Raw genomic sequence first — 1,314 nt, forward strand, 5'->3', positions numbered from 1 at the left:
CCACCGAGCTTGCCGGGCGTCACCACTTCGGGCGTCTTCAGTCAGACAAGCTCGTCTGCTCTATTGAGTCTTCACTTCCTCATGGCCCGAGTTAGCGAACAAGGGTATGAACTTCGAGAAGAATTGACCTTCTTGGCGAGGCTCATGGCTTACGGATTTACTCGCTCCGTGGAGCCCTCCGATCCCGTGCAGCGACGACCGATCTTGCATCCTGCTTCCGCGGGGGAACTGTTGGATATCTTGAAAGGCAAAAACACCGCTCTTGATTATTCACAGATCAAAGCCGCTCTCCGGGCTGGCCAGCACTGGGAGGGCGTGTTTTTTCCAGTATTGACTGATCAGAATGAATCCGTTTTTGTCAGTGACGAGCCTACATTCTACAAATCCCTGATCAACAGGCTGATGTGCAACTTGCACATCAGCACTGCAAGTACTGGCATGCCATGATTGCGAAGGTGTAGGGCGTTTTTTTTACCAGTATTGACTGTTCAGAATGAATCCGTTTTTGTCAGTGACGAGCCTACAATTCTACAAATCCCTGATCAACAGGCTGATGTGCAAGTACTGGCATGCCATGATTGCGAAGCTGTAGGGGCGTTTTTTTTTTTACCAGTACCGTATTGACTGTTCAGAATGAATCCGTTTTTGTCAGTGACGAGCCTACAATTCTACAAATCCCTGATCAACAGGCTGATGTGCAAGGTCATGTACAGTACATGTACTTTGCACATTGTACTGGCATGCCATGATTGCGAAGCTGTACTGCATTGGACGACGTCCACGTCCACCGGATCAGTCTGTTCGTATTAGCCACAAAATGCATGAGCCATTTCTCGTTTATCTTTCAAGACCCGAATACCTTCTTTGTCGCGGGATCCCTCTTTGAAGTCATGCGCAGTATATTCTACTTTGCTCTTGCCTTCGCGGCTTTGACTTGCAGCAACGCTTCCGCAGCGCTTCCGAATCCCGACGAAACTCGGCTCTTATCAGACACTTTTACCAAAAGATCCCTTCGGGTCGCAGGCCAAGAAGTTGCCCGGGGCGACCGGGGCGAAGAGATTGTGAGAGTTATAGTCCAGAGTACTAACAAAATCTTCAAGAGACCGGCGGAAAAAGACATGAGCAAACTGATTGCAGCGGCTAAGATTGCGATGTTGGAGAAAAAGATGGCTAAGCTCTCATTCGTCGGTAAGGAGGCAGCGAAGTAGCCTCTGATGCGGAGACAGAATACTTGTGCATAAGTGCTGTATTAATAATTGTTCATTTCAGAATGATTCATCACTTATGATACAAGAACACTTTGAATAGCATTTA

The 1,314-nt window shown here is 47.9% G+C and overlaps 1 protein-coding gene across 1 annotated transcript; it reads left to right on the forward strand.

Moving 5' to 3' along the window:
• Positions 1-890: 890 nt before the first annotated feature.
• Positions 891-1,208, forward strand: PITG_22604 (secreted RxLR effector peptide protein, putative; the record flags this gene model as incomplete). The annotated part of the gene is made up of 1 exon (XM_002909669.1): positions 891-1,208. The coding sequence occupies one exon, from the start codon at positions 891-893 to the stop codon at positions 1,206-1,208; it is 318 nt and encodes a 105-aa protein (XP_002909715.1).
• Positions 1,209-1,314: the final 106 nt, after the last annotated feature.

This window comes from Phytophthora infestans, genomic scaffold (genome assembly GCF_000142945.1).
Source record: "Phytophthora infestans T30-4 supercont1.4287 genomic scaffold, whole genome shotgun sequence".
Classification (NCBI taxonomy): Eukaryota; Oomycota; class Peronosporomycetes; order Peronosporales; family Peronosporaceae; genus Phytophthora; species Phytophthora infestans.